This window comes from Diceros bicornis, chromosome 17, assembly GCF_020826845.1.
Source record: "Diceros bicornis minor isolate mBicDic1 chromosome 17, mDicBic1.mat.cur, whole genome shotgun sequence".
Lineage (NCBI taxonomy): Eukaryota > Metazoa > Chordata > Mammalia > Perissodactyla > Rhinocerotidae > Diceros > Diceros bicornis.
Window position 1 is genome coordinate 19,249,640 of NC_080756.1, and position 16,109 is coordinate 19,265,748.

A 16,109-nucleotide genomic window follows, 5' to 3' on the forward strand; every position below is an offset into this window, starting at 1 on the left:
GGGCTGGTCACCAGAAAGACCAAGCCACGATTAGAAGCTTGGAACTTTCAGCCTTCCCCTACATCTTCAGGGAGGGGAAAGGGGCTAGGGATGGAGCTAATTACCAATGGTCAACAATTTAATCAAGCATGCCTACGTAATGGAACCTCCATGAAAACCCTAAATAAAGGGGTTTGCAGAGCTTCTGGGCTGGTGAACACATTCACGTGCCAGTAGGGTGGTGTAACCCCGTGTACTCCAAACTCCACAGGGACATACGATCCTGGGCTTGGGACCCTTCTGGACCTTGCCCTTTGTACCTCTTCCATCTGGCTGATCACTTGTATCTTTTACAATAAACTGGTAATAGTAAGTAAAGTATTTCCCTGGGTTCTGTGAACCGTTATAGCAAATTATCAAACCTGAGGAGGGGGTCATAGGAACCCCGATTTATGGGCAAGTCTGACAGAAGTATGGGTAACGTGGGGACCCACTACTTGCAATTGGTGTCTGAAAACGAGGGCAGTCTTGTAGGAATTAACCTGTGGGGTCTGCACTAACTCTAGGTAATTCATGTCAGAACTGAATTAAATTGTAGGACAACTAGTTGGTGTCTGCAGAGAACTAGAGAATTGTCTGATGTAGAAAACCCACCCATGATGGCCAACAGACACATGAAAAGATGCTCAACATCACTAATCACAAGGGAAACGCAAATCAAAACCACAACAAGCTATCACCTCACACCTGTCAGAATGGCTATTATCAAAAACACAGCAAACAACAAGTGTTGGCAAGGATGCGGAGAAAAGGGAACCCTTGTGCACTGTTGGTGGGAATGTAAATTGGCGCAGCCACTATGGAAAACAGTATGGAGGTTCCTCAAAAAATTAAAAATAGAACTACCATATGATCCAGCAATTCCACTTCTGGGCATTTATCCTAAGAAAATGAAATCATTAATTTGAAAAGATATATGCATCCTATGTTCACTGCAGCATTATTTACAATAGCCAAGATATGGAAGCAGCCTAATTGTCCATTGATAGATAAATGGATAAAGAAGATGTGGTGTATGCGTATATATATATATATATATATATATATATATATATATATATATATACACACACACACACACACAATGGAATAATAGCCATAAAAAAGAATGAAATTTTGCCATTTGTGACAACTTAGATGTACCTAGAAGGTATTATGCTAAGTGAAATAAGTCAGATAGAGAAAGACAAATACTGTATGATTTCATTTATACATAAAATCTAAAAAACACAACAAAACAGAAACAGAAACTCATAGATACAGAGAACAAACTGGTGGTCACCAGAGGGGAGAGGCGTGGGGAGAGTGGGCAAAATAGGTGAAGGGGATTAACAGGTGCAAACTTCCAGTTATAAAATAAATAAGTCACGAGGATGTAATGTACAGCATACGGAATATAGTCAATAATATTGTAATAACTTTGTATGGTGACAGATGGTTACTAGATTTGTCAGGGTGATCGTTTCATAACGTATATAAATGTTGAATCACTATGTTGTACACTTGAAACTTATATAACATTGTATGTCAACTATACGTCCATAAAACAACAAAAAACCAGAAAAGAAAACCCACAGACTTGGTATCAGGAGTGGTGTGAGTAGAAAAACAGTTTTCCTTTAATTAACATGGTTCCAAAAGGTAAGCCTAAAGATGTCTCACCATCCCCAACAATCACTTCTACCCCAAATCCACCCACCCTCGATAGGTAACCAATCTCCTTAGTTATTGATTTATCCTTCCTATATTTCTTTTTACAAAAATAAGCAGATAATGCGTCTATTTTCCCATTTTCCCATCTTTCATACAGAAAGGGCAGCATATTACATATACTTATTTTTGCACTATGTATTTTTTCACTTAACAATATATTCTGGAATCATTCTATATCAGCTCCTAGAGCTCTTCTTCATTCTTTTTTATAGCTGCATCGCACTCCACTGTATACCATAGTTTATTCAATGACTTTTACTGTGCTATTAAATTTGGTTTGCTAGTTTTTTGTTCAGGAATTTTGTACCAATATTCATCAGGGATACCGGTCTCCAGTGTTCTTTTCTTATAGTATCTTTGTCTGGCTTTGGTATCAGGATAATGCTGGCCTCATAAAATGAGTTTGGAAGTGTTCTCTCCTCTTCAATTTTTAAATAAATAAATGGAAAGACATCCCATGTTTGTGGATCAGATGACTTAATATTGTTAAAATGTCCATACAACCCAAGCAATCTACAATTTAATATGATCCCTATCAAAACCCAATGGCATTTTTTCAAGAAATAGAAAAAACTATCCTAAAATGCATATGGAATCCCAAAGGACCCCAAACAGCCAAAATAATCTTGAAAAAGAACAGAGCTGGAGGCCTCATACTTCCTAATTTCAAAACATATTACAAAGCTATAGTAATCAAAATGGTATGATATTGGCATAAAGACCAATGGAACAAAATAGAGAGTCCAGCAATTAACCATTGTGTATATAGTCAAATGATCTTTCACAAGGGTGCCAAGACTACACAATGGGGAAACCATAGTCTCTTCAACAAATGGTGCTGAGGAAACTGGAATATCCACATGTAAAAGAATGAAGTTGGACTCTTATCTTATACCATATACAAAAATTAACTCAAAATGAAAGAAAGACCTAAATGTAAGACCTGAAACTATAAAACTCCTAGAAGAAAATATAGGGGGGAAAGCTTTATGACATTGGAATAAGCAATAATTTCTTGGATATGACACCAAAAGCAAAGGTAACAAAAGAAAAAATAGACAAATGGGACTATATCAAACTTTAAAACTTCCACACAGCAAAGGAAACAATCAACAGAGTGAAAAGGCAACCTACGGAATGGGAGAAAATATTTGCAAACCATATATTGTATAAGGGGTTAATATTTAGAATATATAAAGAACTCCAACTCAATAACAACAACAAAAGCCCCAAATAACTCAAAATGGGCAAAGAACTTGAATAGATATTTCTCCAAAGAAGATAAACAATAGGGCAAAAATCACATGAAAAGGTGCTCAATATCACTAATCATCAGGGAAATGCAAGTCAAAATCACAATGAGATATCACCTCACACCCATGAGGATGGCCACTATGAAAAAAAGGAAAAAACAGAATGTAACAAGTGTTGGCAAGGATGTGGAGAAATTGGAACCTTGTGCACTATTGGTGGGATTGTAAAATGATGCAGCTGCTGTGAAAAACAGTATGAAAGTTCCTCAAAAAATCAAAAATAGAACTACCATATGATACAGCAATCTCACTTTTGGGTGTATATCCAAAAGAACTGAAAGCAGGGTCTTGAAGGAATATTTGCACACTGTGTTCATCATAGCATTATTCACAATAGCCAAGATGTGGAAGCAACCTAAATGTCCATGAATAGATGAACGGATAAAGAAAATGTGGTATAACATACAATGGAATATTATTCAGCCTTAAAAAAGAAGAAAATCCTGTCATATGCTACAACATGGATGAACCTTGAAGACATTATGTAAGTGAAATAAGCCAACCACAAAAAAACAAATACTGCATGACTCCACTTATATGAGGTATCCAAAGTACTCAAATTCATGGACATAGAAAGTAGAATCGTGGCTGGCAAGGGGCTGGGGGAAGGGGACAACCAGGAGTTGTTCAATGGTATAAAGTTTTAGTCATGCAAGATGAAAGATTTCTAGAGAGCTGTTGTGCAACAATATGCATACAGTTAAAATACTGTAATGTACCCTTAAAAATTGTTAAGAGGGTAAATTTATCTTATGTGTTTTTCACCATAATAAAAAAAATTTTTATGTAGTCTTTCATTGCATCTGGATTTTGAGTCTCATTTAGAAAGCCTTTACATAAAATCAGATTATAGAAAAATTCACTGATGTTTTCTTTTGGTACTTGTATGGTTTCTCTTTTACACGTAGATTTCTGATCCATTTGAAGTTTTTGCTTGCTTATGGTGTGAGGTATGGATTTAACTCCTCTTTTTCCAGCTGTCCTAGCACCATTTACTAAAAAGTGTATTTTTGCCCTAGTAGTTTGCAACGCTATTGCTATCATACACTAAATCCCAGATATACTTTGGTCTATTTCTGAATTTGTTATTCTATTCCAATGGTCAGTCTGCCAAGTTGTCTTGCCATACCACAACGTTTTAAATTATAGAGTCTTTAAAGAATGTTTTGGTATTGAGTAGGTATAGTCATTCCTCACAGGTTTTCCTATTCTTACGTTTATTTTTCCAAATAAACTTCAAAAATATACCTTATAGCTCCATAAATAAATTTGATAGTGTTTTTAGTGGGATTAGATTATATTTATAAAGTAATTTCAGGAGTCTTAACATCTTTGTGATGTTGAATTGTCCTATCTAAGAACAAGGGATGCCTTTCCATTTATCATGTCTACTTTTGTGTCTTTCAAGGGTGTATTAAAGTCTTCTTAATAAAGGTTTTACACATTTCTTAAGTTTATTCCTAAATATGTTTTATCTCTTTTATTGCTTTTGTAAATGCGGTTTGTTCTACCATTATATCTTTTAGCTGGCTATTGTTTGCACATATGAAGGCTACTGATTTCTTTACTAATTTTACATCTTGCTACCTGACTGAATTACTTTATTAATTTTGCCATTGATTCTCTTGGGTTTTCTAAATAAATTATCATATTAACTGCAAATATAGTTTTACTTCATCTTTTCTAATTCTTACACCTCCAATTGATTTCTCTTGTCTATTTGCCTTGGCTAATACCTCTAGTACGATTTAACTGATAGCACCCTTAGAACTAAAAAAAAAGCTCTTGTAAATACATAAGAAAAGAAATGAACAGCCCAATTTTAAAAAAAATAAGCTTAGGCAATAAACAGGTAGTTTACAGAAGATGCACGAAAGGATAATAAACACATCCTCAAATGCCCAATCATTAGTACATAAGAGAAATAATACCGCTACCAACAGGGTAGGAGAGTGTCCATTTCCCCACATCTATGGACAACACTGGACCATTTTTTTTTCCTTTTTTCTCTTTTTTTTTAATTGATGTCATAATAGTTAATAACATTGTGATATTTTAGCTGTTTTGTTTGTCAGTCATTGTATAAATGTATCCCTTCCCCCCTTGTGCTCATCCCCCTGCCCCCTTGCCCCTGGTAACCACCAAACAGTTTTGTCTGAACACTGGACCATTTTTTTTTTCATCTTTCCCAAAAAGATAAGTGGAAAATGTTTTTTACAGGTTTTGAAGTAGCTGCTTCTATTCCTGGCTTGTTTTTATGAAGAGGTTAAGACATGGTACATAAGTGGTACAATTGGGCTTTAAGGACGAGGGGCAGAACAGACACCAAGAGCCCTTATCTGTTAGAATATTATTTTAGATACGTAGGTAGGTAGACAGACAGACAGATAGGCAAGCAGGCAGGCAGGCAGGTAGATAGGTAGACATGGACAGATTAAAACACATACATAGGTGGGTTCAGTCATTAAGTAGAGAAGTACAGTTCAAGGAGTTACCTGCAAGTCAACAATCAGTCATGCCATTTTTACCAATTTCTAAGGTACCGATTACCTGAACCTTTTAAATTAAGGCAGAGGCATCAACTATAAAGTTCTGGAACATTAGGATATGACATTAATTTTGATATTACTCTGTGTGCTGGTGGAGAGGGGCAATGAAACTTTAATTTGCATTTCACGTTTCCCTGCCTTTACAAATTATTTTTTCAGCCTGAAATATCTATATAGCAAACAGCTATTCATCTCAAAATGACCTCACTACCTCCATGAAGCCTGCCCCTGACAGTGCCCAGGGTCCAGGCTCCCTCCCCTGTCACTCCCTCTTCCATTCTGCTTCTGTACCTTGTATAAAGGATTCCTGTGTTTTCATCTTTGTTTCTCTAGCATCTAAACTGTGCTCAACTCATAGGAGGTCTACAATAAATGTTTGCTGAGCTGAACTCAATTTACCTTTCTTGGGACAAGAAAGTGTATTAATATAGAAATAAAATGGTCCTGGTGTACCAGTGGCAGTCACCTTAGCAAATGTCACCAGATCAGAGATGGGATTTGGACAGAGACAAGAAAGTTCTCAATTAGGGTTTCAGAGGGAGTTATTGTTGCATTTAGCTCCTAGCATTAAGTCAGAAGAGTCCATACTTAGAGTGAAAATCATTAAGAACAATAATCGATTTAAGGCTTTAAATCATTTACCCAGGGCTATAATTTCAAAAATTATCTTCATCATTTTTTGTTTAAAATTTAAAAAACTGGAAAAAATTAATATAAATACTGGAAAAAGATCTATACAAATACAATGCTGAAGTGAAAATTTTCCCTAGACCCATCAGTTCCCAGAAATAATCCCACCTCAACAGTTTGGTACATATTTTTCCAGGTTTCTATGTCTGTGTATATACTAATATATGTAATTACTGTTATTACTAATATTTACAAAAATTGGATCATATGCTACATATTGTCTTGCATTTATTACTTAAAAATATATTTTGCACATCTCTCCATATCTGCACTAATAGATCTATCTCAGTTTTTTTAAAGAAGCCTTCATAGAATTTTAAATCAGCTTTCATAGAATTCCATTGTGTGGACATACTATAACTTACTTAACCATTGTATTATTGTGAACAATACTACAACAAACATCTTTGTATACATATTTTTGTGCACATATATAGGTGTTTTTATAAAATAAATTTCTAGAAGTGAAATTTCTGGGTCAAAGTGTATGAATATTTAAAGTTAAAAGATATTTCCAAACTGTTGTGAGATCTCTTTTAAAACCACAGTACCAACTCACTTTGGCTCTGAAAAGAAATAATTTTATACTGCATTTATATTTGATACTATTTTAGTGTCCTGAGGTTTACTTAGTTGAATCACAATTGTCGTATTTAATTGAATCTATGATGCTATCTTATATAAAACATATACTGATTTTAGATATGTTAAAATGTGAAAAGTATCCTTAGATGAAATATGGTTTTTAGCTGTCTCAAAACAAATGATTAACTGCTTACGCTGAGAAAAAGCACTTTCTCAACAGAACAAGAGCAAATCAAATGCTCACTTATTAATTAAATCTACATTTCAAAAGTATATTTTTGCATGAGATATAAAACGTGACAGCAAACTTGCTAAAACGAGGTAATTATTCACATTAAATAAGCTTTAGAAGGGCCATAACATTTGGATCATTAATAATCACAGAGGATGCTCTTCTCTGCCACAAGGATTCATAGCATCAGACCACAGAACAAATCAAACCACCCATCTATTTTCTAACACGATAAACCCTGACACATACCCTTGTGTCAAAAGGAGATGTTCACAGTTACTGTATTAGGAAAGCCTCTTATTGATAAAACAGGCAGCGCTCTTAACTGGATTTGACTCATTCACCAGCAGACAATTCACCTTGATCTTTGATAAAGAAATCACTTCCCAAGTTCAGTCCCCAGACACGGCTGACTCTGGACATCTCTACCAGAAGCAAACGAAAGCTGGGAATCACTTTCCAGCACTAATGTTTGAGCTGAGTAAGGTGATACAAATACTCCTTTAAAGTCCTTTTTTTTTTAATTGCACAAAATATTAACATTAAAGTTGTCAGAATGACCTACAATTGGATCACTTTCCATCTCAGGCACTAATTGTGTATTTTCTACATTTGTTTTTTTTTGTTTGTTTATTGCGGTAACATTGGTTTATAACATTGCATAAATTTCAGGTGTACATCATTATACTTCTACTTCTGCATGGATTATATCATGTTCTCATGTTCACCACCCAAATACGAGTTACAATCCATCACCACACACATGTGCCTAATTATCCCTTTCGCCCTCCTCCCTCCCCCCTCTACATTTGTGACCATAACACACATGTATAGAAAGGTGCATCACGCCTTGATGTGCAGAAAAAAGAGGTACTAAATAAGTGTACTTGAAATGTCAGACCCTCTTGGCTAAGCACAAAGAACAGAATCAAGTCAGACGATCTAAACTCTGAATAAATATAAGCTCTTTACACCATGTCTGAAACATGAAACACTAAGTCTATTTTGATTTCACTATGGTTGGTTGAAATGTTGTAGGTGTTAATAGGAGAGGATCTTCCAGTTACACTCACTGACATTCATATTAAATCCTTTCTCTGTACCCATCACTCTATTTTGAATGCTTATAATTTTCACTAAACACATCCTACGTTCTTAAGCTATTTTTGCACAGGACTTGTAAATGTAACTCTTCTTATGAACGGAGGGGCGAAGAGGTGAAGTTCACTTCCCATCCATTTTTACAACTCATTTGCTCTACTTCTGCTACTGCTGGTTTCTTCTTATTCAAGGAAAAGCCAGAATTCTCAGAGTGTGCTGAGCTGTCCTTTGCTATTCACTTGGGCAATTTCTAATGTATTCAAAAACGTGATTTTCACCCAAAATTCATGCTTGCATGCCTCCTCTTGCACGTTCCCCTCATGATCCTGCAGTACTCTCACAGCCTCCAAGATCTCCAGGGTTTTTTAAATCATTTCCTCCTACTCTACCTCCTCTCTGGCCTACTTCCCACTACCACCCTAAAAACAGTCCCATTGAGACAAATATCCCAAATCCAACTATCAAACTCTCTTTCACACCCTGCACCTAACCAAGAGACTCCAGTCTGCTTCCAGTATCTGATTCACAGACTATACATTCTGATGTTTGGGGTAAACCTGGAAGAACTGGTGTAAAGGAACAGGGGCTGGAGATCACAGTTGGGTTTTAGTAGGCGAAGGCCAAACTTTTACACTACTGAATCCTTCTATCTGTGATCAGCCTGGACACAGGATGCAGAGATTCATCTTTTTGGTTCCTTACTATTCCTTTTTTTATATGCTGTAAAAACAAACAAAAAAACAAAGGAAAAAAAAAAACAAAAACTCCCAGATGGCCAGAGATGAGAGTTGTAAAGGCTAAAACCCTCCTGGGCTGGTTAGAATAGGCTGCTGCTGAACCTGGGCCCCAGGCTCAAAAGGCAACACTGGGCGTCTGGGAAATCAGGCTTGGGTCCTGGAGACAAACAGGAGCTCCTGACATGCTTGTCTACATCCAGCCTTGCCTCCGTCTAATTCATTCCTTAACTACTCACTGCTTTCATTCCTTCCTTTCTCCACAATATCTATTTAGCTCTTATATATGTTAGGCCCCGTGCCAGGCACTGGGACACAGCAGTGGCAGGGCAGGCAGGCTGCAGCTGCAGCGAGCTACTAGAACAAATATAAATCTGCTACTGCTCTGCTGAAAATCCTTCAGTGGTTCAAGATTCCTCAAGATTTGGTCCCTGGTCTTCTTTCTAGCCTCATCACCCACCTCTTTCTGGGCCCTTGCATTCTACGTTCTGGCCATAATGAACTACTGTCAGGGCTAGTATCTGATACTCTTTCCCTAACTCTGTCTGCCAGGACACAGCTTAGATGTCTTATTCTCCGAGAAAGCCTCCCCTGATCACTCAAGACCAAGTTAGGTTTGAGAGAAAATTTTGGTGTGGCATGGAATCTCTATTTTTTCGATCAAACACTTCTCATTCCTTCCTTCCAGTGAGTGAAAATATACACCTAATACAATCAGCTCACAAATGGCTGATGTGGCTCTGCAACCATGCCCTTTTCCTTGTTTTTCCTAAAGCAGTTTCTGAGAGGATATGGTATACACCCTGCTTCTAAATTCAAGAAAAGGTTAAGGCAACCTTGGCCGGTACGAGAGAGTCAAAGATCTGGAGAAAGTAAAATATCGCTCTAGTTAGTCTTCTGGTTTACTTCTGCTACTTCTCAAAACAAAAAATGCGCTGCAGAGACTATGTTAGCACAGCGGACAGCAGATGGCTGGGGGCAGGCCCACTATGCCACACGTCCTCCTGAGGGTCTATGATTTGTGTCTCTGCTCATCAGTCCTGGCCACGGAGGACTGGACAGGCTCCCACTACCAGACACGGCATGTTGCCTTTTCCCTTCCCATGGGTACCTTTTGCATCAGAAGAAATAAAGTTTAAGAGTTTACTAATCTGAAATTTCACTGTGAGTTTCTGTTCCAGCCCCATCAGTTAAGAGCCTAATCAACAGCTCTGGCAAACACAGCAGGACCTGCCTCTTCCAACAGAGTCCACTGAGCTCTCCCAGGACCACCCTACTCCATCCCAGCCCTCTGCTTTCTTATTTATCTATTCACATTGCCTTTGTACTTCTCTGGCTCCCCGTCTGCCCTTGAGGGCAGGAACATCTTATTTGCTGCTGTATCCCCAGCAAATACTGAGTAAAATCTACTATACCTGGCATATAATAGGTACTCAATAAATGACTGATGAATGAATTAATATAGACCTGTTGGCGCTTCAAGGGAAAAAACAAAACAGTGGAAGCTCTCAGGATACACAGTTCATACTACAGTCAGTGAAAACTATTCTGCGGCTAATTTCCAGTTTCTTCTCACCTGATCGATATCGCTCATCCCTGGCTCCCCCAGATCGACTTCGGTGGTACTTAGACGGAGCGGAAGTTTGAGCTGCAGATGGAGCAGGTGTCTGGTTTCTAAGTTCCTTCTGTACTGCTGAATCAGTATCTAAAAAAGAAAGTTTGGAAGATGGTTATCTGATAACAATAATAGCTAATGTTTTCTGAGCACTTTACAGCATTCTCACAACACCTTGAGGTAGGTACTACTACCCCACCAATAGTAAAGGGTCAAAGAGCTTTAATATATATACATAAAAATGATGCAAAGACATCCAGACTAAAAAATATCATCTTACAGCCGTAACTGCCAACAGGCGATAGGGGGGAAACAGCAAGAAGCTATACATAAAGTGAAGAGGCCATTCCAAAGACTCCAAGAACTGGTGGTGTGGGGTAAGGTGGGGGTGCATATGAACTCCCCAATCCCGCACAGTGGTACAAAGAATAACTTGGGGAGCTTTAGCCTCCCCAACATAAGCTACTTCAAATAAACACGATTTAAACAAAACTAGGATGTTTATTATGCAAACAGAGCTTCAAGTCAAGGCTGCTAACACTGAACCTGTCACTTCCCAGTCCCTAGCTTTCCCCCCCACTCTGCTCTCCCGACATTTACTGTCTTATCAAGAATATGGGAAGGGGGAAATAAGCAAGTAAAATAAGCAGAAGAAAAACACATTAAGTTCTGATCTTTTACAGCCTTTCTTTTTTTCAAATGGTGTTAGCTCCCAAGTCATAATTTTTTTTTTTTTTTTTTTTTTTGTGAGGAGATCAGCCCTGTGCTAACATCCGCCAATCCTCTTCTTTTTTTTGCTGAGGAAGACGGCCCTGGGCTAACATCTGTGCCCATCTTCCTCCACTTTACATGGGACGCCGCCACAGCATGGCTTGCCAAGCAGTGCGTCGGTGCGCGCCCGGGATCCGAACCAGCGAACCCCGGGCTGCCGCAGCGGAGCGCGCGCACTTAACCGCTTGCGCCACCGGGCCGGCGCCCCAAGTCATAATTTTTTTAAATTGTAGTAAGTTATTTAACATGAGATATACCCTTTATATACTCCCTGCTTCTATGAGTCTGACTACTTTAGATTCCTCATATAAGTGGAATCATGAAGTATTTATCCTTCTGTGACTGGCTTATTTCACTCAGCATCATGTCCTCCAGGTTTACCCATGTTGTCACATATTGCAGGATTTCCTTTATTTTTTATTGAGGTATAATATACACATTATATTAGTTTTAGATGCACTACATAACGATTCGATATTTTCATATATTGCAAATTATCACAATAAGTCTAATTAACATGTCACTATACATAGTTACAAATTTTTTTTCTTGCAATGAGAACTTTTAAGACCCACTCTCTTAGCAACTTTCAAATATGTAATAGAATATTATTAACTACAGTCACTACGTTGTACACTACATCCTCATGACTTATTTTATAACTGGAAGTTTGTACCTTTTAACCCCCTTCACCTATTTCACCCACTCCCCAGGATTTCCTTCTTTTTTAAGGTGTATTTTAAGTGCCTTAAATAGCATTTAGTTGTGCCTACAAGGCAGCTTACATGTAGCAAATTACATGCCCACTATAGTAAGGTGTCACCTATCCAGCAAATGCACTGCTCCAGACCACAGCTGAGAATCGCCTAATAAAGCAAAAAATAAAAAAATAGACTGAAAGCACAGAGGTCTGGGGAGTGGAAGTAACAGTCTCATGTACCTCAGGAAAAGCTGAGGCATCACAGTACTACAGGAAATGAGACTCATAATGACAATATCACATCATTTTTAAAAGATGGTTAGCATACTGGGAAGGCCATGTGTAACAGCTCTGGTTGACAGTCCCAGCTGAGCGCAGCCTTCCGTCTGCCCCTACCAAGGCACCAGACATGTGAGAGAAGCCATCTCGGACCTTCTAGAGCAGCCCATCCACCAGGTGAAAAGCACCTAGTGAACCCAGTTGCTCCCACGTGGAGCATAAGAATCACCCAATTGAGTTCTGCCCAAATTCCTCACCCTCAAAATCATAAGATATAACTTAAAATTAAGTTTTTATTTTTTTAAATGGTTAGATTATTTTTTATATACTGCTGTTAGGAAGGGAAGGAAGAGTATATTTTAGGATACTTTCCACTACAGGGCTTGTATGGATCTAGAAATGTTTATTTTCGATGGTTCCTGGTAGCTGAGATTTCTATTAATAAAATATATTAACTGAGGAGAACATGTTTCAACACTGAGATTTTGAAATGTAATGTCTAGGGTTGTAAACTGAAGTTTTTAATTAACCTAAATTCTCTTGATAATCCGTTTCACAGAAGAGCTATACTGAATTCTTAATACTTTCATACCTTGTTTCATTTGTCAGCTTTATTACTCTAGAACAGGGGTCAACAAACAGTAGCCCATGGTTGTTTTTACAAATAGTTTTATCAGAACACACCATTCTCATCTGTTCACATATTGCCTATGGACGTTTTCATGCTGTAGAGGCAGAGCTGAGTATTGTGACAGAGACTATATGGTCCTCAGAGACTCAAATATTTACTATCTGGCCTTTTACAGAAAAAGTTTACCAACCCCTGGTCTGTAATAATAAAAGCTAACATTTAAGTGTTTGCTTTGTGCCAAGCACTGTGCATACAGAAGTCTGCACATTTTATCTTATTTATTCCTCACAACAACCCTACAGAGTCAGCACTATCACTACCAACTTTTTATAGAAAAGGGAACAGAGACATGGATTAGTTTATCCAAAGTCACAAAGCCAGGAAATGGCAGAGCCAGGATTCAAACCCAGGTCTGTCTAACTCCACCAGTTCTCAACCAGAAAATTCTCCCAAAACTCTAAAGAGAAAAGCAATCAGAATTAATAATTTAGTTTAGGAGCGTCTAAGTGCTTCAAGATTTACAGTTAGCAGTTAGAGAACAGTGTTTTTTAAATAATCACCCATCATCATGTGAAAGATTTGGCAAAAAGCCCCTCCAAATAAAAGTTTTCAGCCATTCAATAGAGAAATTATTTAAAACTTATTCCCATTAACTTTAAATAGAGAACAATAAATAGAAAAGGGCTATTTTTATTTGTATAGTCAGATGATATATACAGCAAGCAAATCAGATTAGCACACATGAGTTACTTTGCTTGTAAATATAAACAGAGAAAATGGTGTGACCAAGTTTAAAATACTAGCTTTGTACCAATGGGGGGGGTGTCATAAGTGAATATGTAACTGGATTACCTATCACTGATTATTTTTTTAATTAAATAAGCAGATTTGCAAAAACAGACCAAACCACCCTAAGAAACACGCTGCTTCCATATTAGATAGCTAATAATCCAAAGGGTGAAAAGAATGCACATGGATTCTCATTTCACTAAGGATGCACATACAGATTTATGTATTTTTTGCCATTCCTCTCTCACCTATGCTTTTACTTTGTATTTTTCAACGTAATTAATTAGGAGAAAGAAAATAATGCGAGCTAAAGACTAAAAATTGTTACAAAGAAATAATAGGGAGGTAATTGGGGAACTGGGAGTTGATACATTTGTTTGAGGAAGAATTAGGGAGAATGAACATTTTCACTCAGGACTATCTAGAGGTTATCACAGATCAAACTACAAGGAAATGCAACACAAATACAAACATTTGATAAGAACTGAGAGTCAGATGACACTTAGCCAAGAGATCTACTGAACTGGTACTGAAAAAAAAAAAAAAAAAAAATGGGCCTCACAACAGCTATTCACCAAGCAACACTAGTATGATGCTCCGCAATGTTTACTTAGTTCCCTCAGGAATTTAGTCATCCAAGCAGACCAGGTCTTTTTTGGGTCTAAAATCATGACAAACATTTCCTCACAGCTTGTTAGAGGTCAATGTGCAGTTTCAACAAGTGGCTGACAGGTGTGTTCAGTGAGCACTCCTCTGGTGCCCAAAGCACAACGCCACAAAAACACGGATTTCTGACAGAACAGCCTTGGTTCAAACGTGTAATACACCTGCTTCAAGTTCAAGAGAGACTATCTAAAAGAGATACAAAAGAAAAATAAGAGTAAAATGGATTCTTAGGAACTGAATCACTCTAAGCATAACAGGGGAGCTTACTGACGAAACCCTAGATAATCTCTTTGAATGTGAATAATCACTGTCTGATTCATATGAATTTTATAAATTTTTATTCCCATGTATTGGAGTTTATTCTTTAAGATATAAGACTTACAAATATATTTTATATGTGCACTGAAAAAACTGGAAGCAAATACAGTAAAATGCTAATAGCAGTTATCTCTAGGTAATGAGATTCTGGATGTTTTACATACTTTTCCATAGGTTTTACTGGGTTTCTACAATTTAGTAACTCTTTTTCAGAATATAAAAATAATATATGTTCATTATAAAACATCAAGGAAATAGTTAAGTTTAAAGAAGAAAATAAAAATGATATTGGATTTTCTTAATTTGAAGGTCATATCTTCAAAGAGTAGATTCTTACCAAAATAAGTTAAAATAATATTCATTTTTCAGCTTCCCAGATAAATTATGACTCCTATGAGCAAGATTTTCCAATCTTCTAAAATCAATTGTCTCCTTTTTCTTTCCCCCAAAACAACTGGCAAATCAATGCATATTTGGGGGTGAGAGGGAGAAAACTATGTCCCAGTTGGATTAAAAGAATTTTGGAAGGCTTATTCTCACCTTAGCTTACTTGCCAGGGCAACAATTTATCATGGAAGGAGGAAAGAAACAAGGGACCTCAGGGCTCCTCTAAGAGAGCAAGGAGGGGCCTGGGGATACAGGAGCACAGTAGGACATGATTTAACAGCATGTCTGACATCAGCTGGGCAAGCAAGATGCTGCTTAAAGATGAGTCATTCTTTGGCCAGGGTTTCACACTCCAACCAGATCTCGGGAATTACCCGGGACCAGAAAATAGAGATTTCTATATTTTGAATAAGATGTGCACAGTTTCACTACCACAGTAAGAAACTAAAAGCAAAGCTAGAATTAACTACATGTGTCAACATCAAGAGATACTATATGCCATGAAAAATATGCTGAGTATGCAGGCATGTGAAATGGTCTAAATGAAATAATGCCAAGTGATAAAAGAACATAAAATATTATGTATACAATATGATCCCAATTATGTATGTAAAAACTATTTATACACAATTATAAGGATCAGATGGGACATAAAATCCCCTAAGCAGCCGGAGTTCTTTACCATTTCATTATTTTATTTACAGAAAGAGTGATGTATAAAATCAAAGTAATTTTAAAGGACACTAAATACACATAAGTGCTGGAACAAGAGCTGGGAATATCACATACCTAAGATCCAAAGAAAAAGACTGCTCGCTGATTATCATAGTGACAGTGCCCGTGTGGGGGTTCCTCATCTTTTGGTTTGTTATACAGAATATCCACTAGGGGTCACCATTACGTTTAAATAGTGATGAAGTTACAAAGTTTAATAACAGTAAGTTTAAGAAAAACCACAAATTTTAAGTTCTTCTGCAACACAAAGCTTTCTTTCTCA

The 16,109-nt window shown here is 37.3% G+C and overlaps 1 protein-coding gene across 3 annotated transcripts in view; it reads right to left on the minus strand.

The window, feature by feature from the left end:
* Nucleotides 1-16,109, minus strand: part of DIP2B (disco interacting protein 2 homolog B) — a 205,228-nt gene that overhangs the window by 83,197 nt on the left and 105,922 nt on the right. For all 3 annotated transcript variants that reach the window (XM_058558284.1, XM_058558283.1, XM_058558282.1), the window contains exon 3: nucleotides 10,533-10,661. In XM_058558284.1, the coding sequence (XP_058414267.1) occupies nucleotides 10,533-10,661 (129 nt within the window). The remainder of the gene's footprint in view (nucleotides 1-10,532; nucleotides 10,662-16,109) is intronic.